Here is a 1,408-nt window from a genome sequence, read left to right on the forward strand (position 1 = left end):
CGAAAATCCATTGGTACTGGATTTGAGTACTATTACTACTTGTCTCAAGTATTTTTTCTACTTTTGAGAAGTACAGCTCGGTACTCAGTACAAGTACTTTCAGTACTGATGATGAGTACAGTTGGTACTTGTCACCAGTGCTAATTGTACTTGGAGCATAAAACTTGTATTCAGTCGATTTTCGACTTGGACCAAGTAAAAAAATTAGCTTTTCTCCAGAAACGCCTCGGTACTGAATACAAGTAGTTTTCCTACTTATCAGAAGTAATCTTTTTTTAGAGTGTAAGGGTTCTGAGCAGCTCCGCAAGTTAGTAGTTCTCCACGGTCGCGCATTTTTGGCCATAGCGCTGACGGCGGTTTTGTAGATCGCGAATCTCTCTGGTATAAACGAACCTCCCCCACTTGTGTCTAGCCCACTGGGCTACCAGCAGCTACCAGGCCACCGACATCGGTTAACTGCAGTGATATAGTTTTCTCTTTATGTGGGGTGTTTGAAGCAGTCGCAACGTCAGAACCATGGGGGACACTGAAAATTTTCCACGTAGGACGACAAGTCAATCAATAACTTCCACTACTAATCCCGATCGGACCTGAATTCAGTAGCGAATAGGATAAACGGTTGAAGTCGTAAATAGGGAACTTTTAGGTGGGTCACAATAGTTGTGGTTATCTTGGGAGTTGATCACCTGAAAGTTCACTTTCGAAAAAAAATCGACTTGAACGGTTTTACGTATTCGCTATTGAATCAATTCTTGATCAATCCATTTATTAATTGACTATTCTATTTCCACAGAAGAACCCTGTGAATTGCCATCAACAGCAGAAGAAATCTTCGTATTCAGTGTCTTGAATCCCTACCATATAATAGTGGGTAGTGTAAATAACAGAAACCAAAAACTAAACAAAATATCCCATAAACTAACCGTATTAGCTAAAGAATATTCGCAGAATGTGCTAGATCATCCAAAAAATGGAGCATTGACTTTGGTTCAAGGACAAGTGGGAACAAAGGCAGAGCTCCCAGCCTGGTGGTGTCGTGGTATAGTCGAAGGTTACACCGAAGTAACTTCGAAATATGAAATATTATTACCAGATCATGGAGTTAAAGTTTCCCTCTCCCGAAATGAGTTTATTACCATCCCAGTGAATTCAATGTCCGAGGAATACCTCACTTACACCATCGGTCTCTATCACATTGTACCTGGAGTCTTCAACTGTTATGCTGTAGAGAACAACAAAAAGAAATATGAGATGGTGATTCAAAAAAAGTGGAGTCCAGAGGCTATCAAGGTCACGAAGTGTTTGGTAGCTGGAGCTTCGAAGATTTATTTCGACCACATTGCCGACTCTGGTGGTAAGAAATGTGGAGAAATATATACGATAATTGATCAGGAAGTAATACCTTTGC

At 40.6% G+C, this 1,408-nt stretch overlaps 1 protein-coding gene across 1 annotated transcript in view; it reads left to right on the forward strand.

Annotated features, from left to right (window-relative positions):
* The first annotated feature begins 417 nt into the window (after window positions 1–417).
* The window catches only part of LOC107045550, a 1,231-nt gene continuing 240 nt past the window's right edge, over window positions 418–1,408 (forward strand). The window contains exons 1-2 of the mRNA XM_015267852.1: window positions 418–541; window positions 794–1,395. Coding sequence (XP_015123338.1) covers window positions 517–541; window positions 794–1,395 — 627 coding nt within the window. The 5' untranslated portion in view covers window positions 418–516. The remainder of the gene's footprint in view (window positions 542–793; window positions 1,396–1,408) is intronic.

This window comes from Diachasma alloeum, unplaced genomic scaffold (genome assembly GCF_001412515.2).
Source record: "Diachasma alloeum isolate Michigan unplaced genomic scaffold, Dall2.0 Dall_scaffold_00995, whole genome shotgun sequence".
In the NCBI taxonomy this organism is placed as follows: domain Eukaryota; kingdom Metazoa; phylum Arthropoda; class Insecta; order Hymenoptera; family Braconidae; genus Diachasma; species Diachasma alloeum.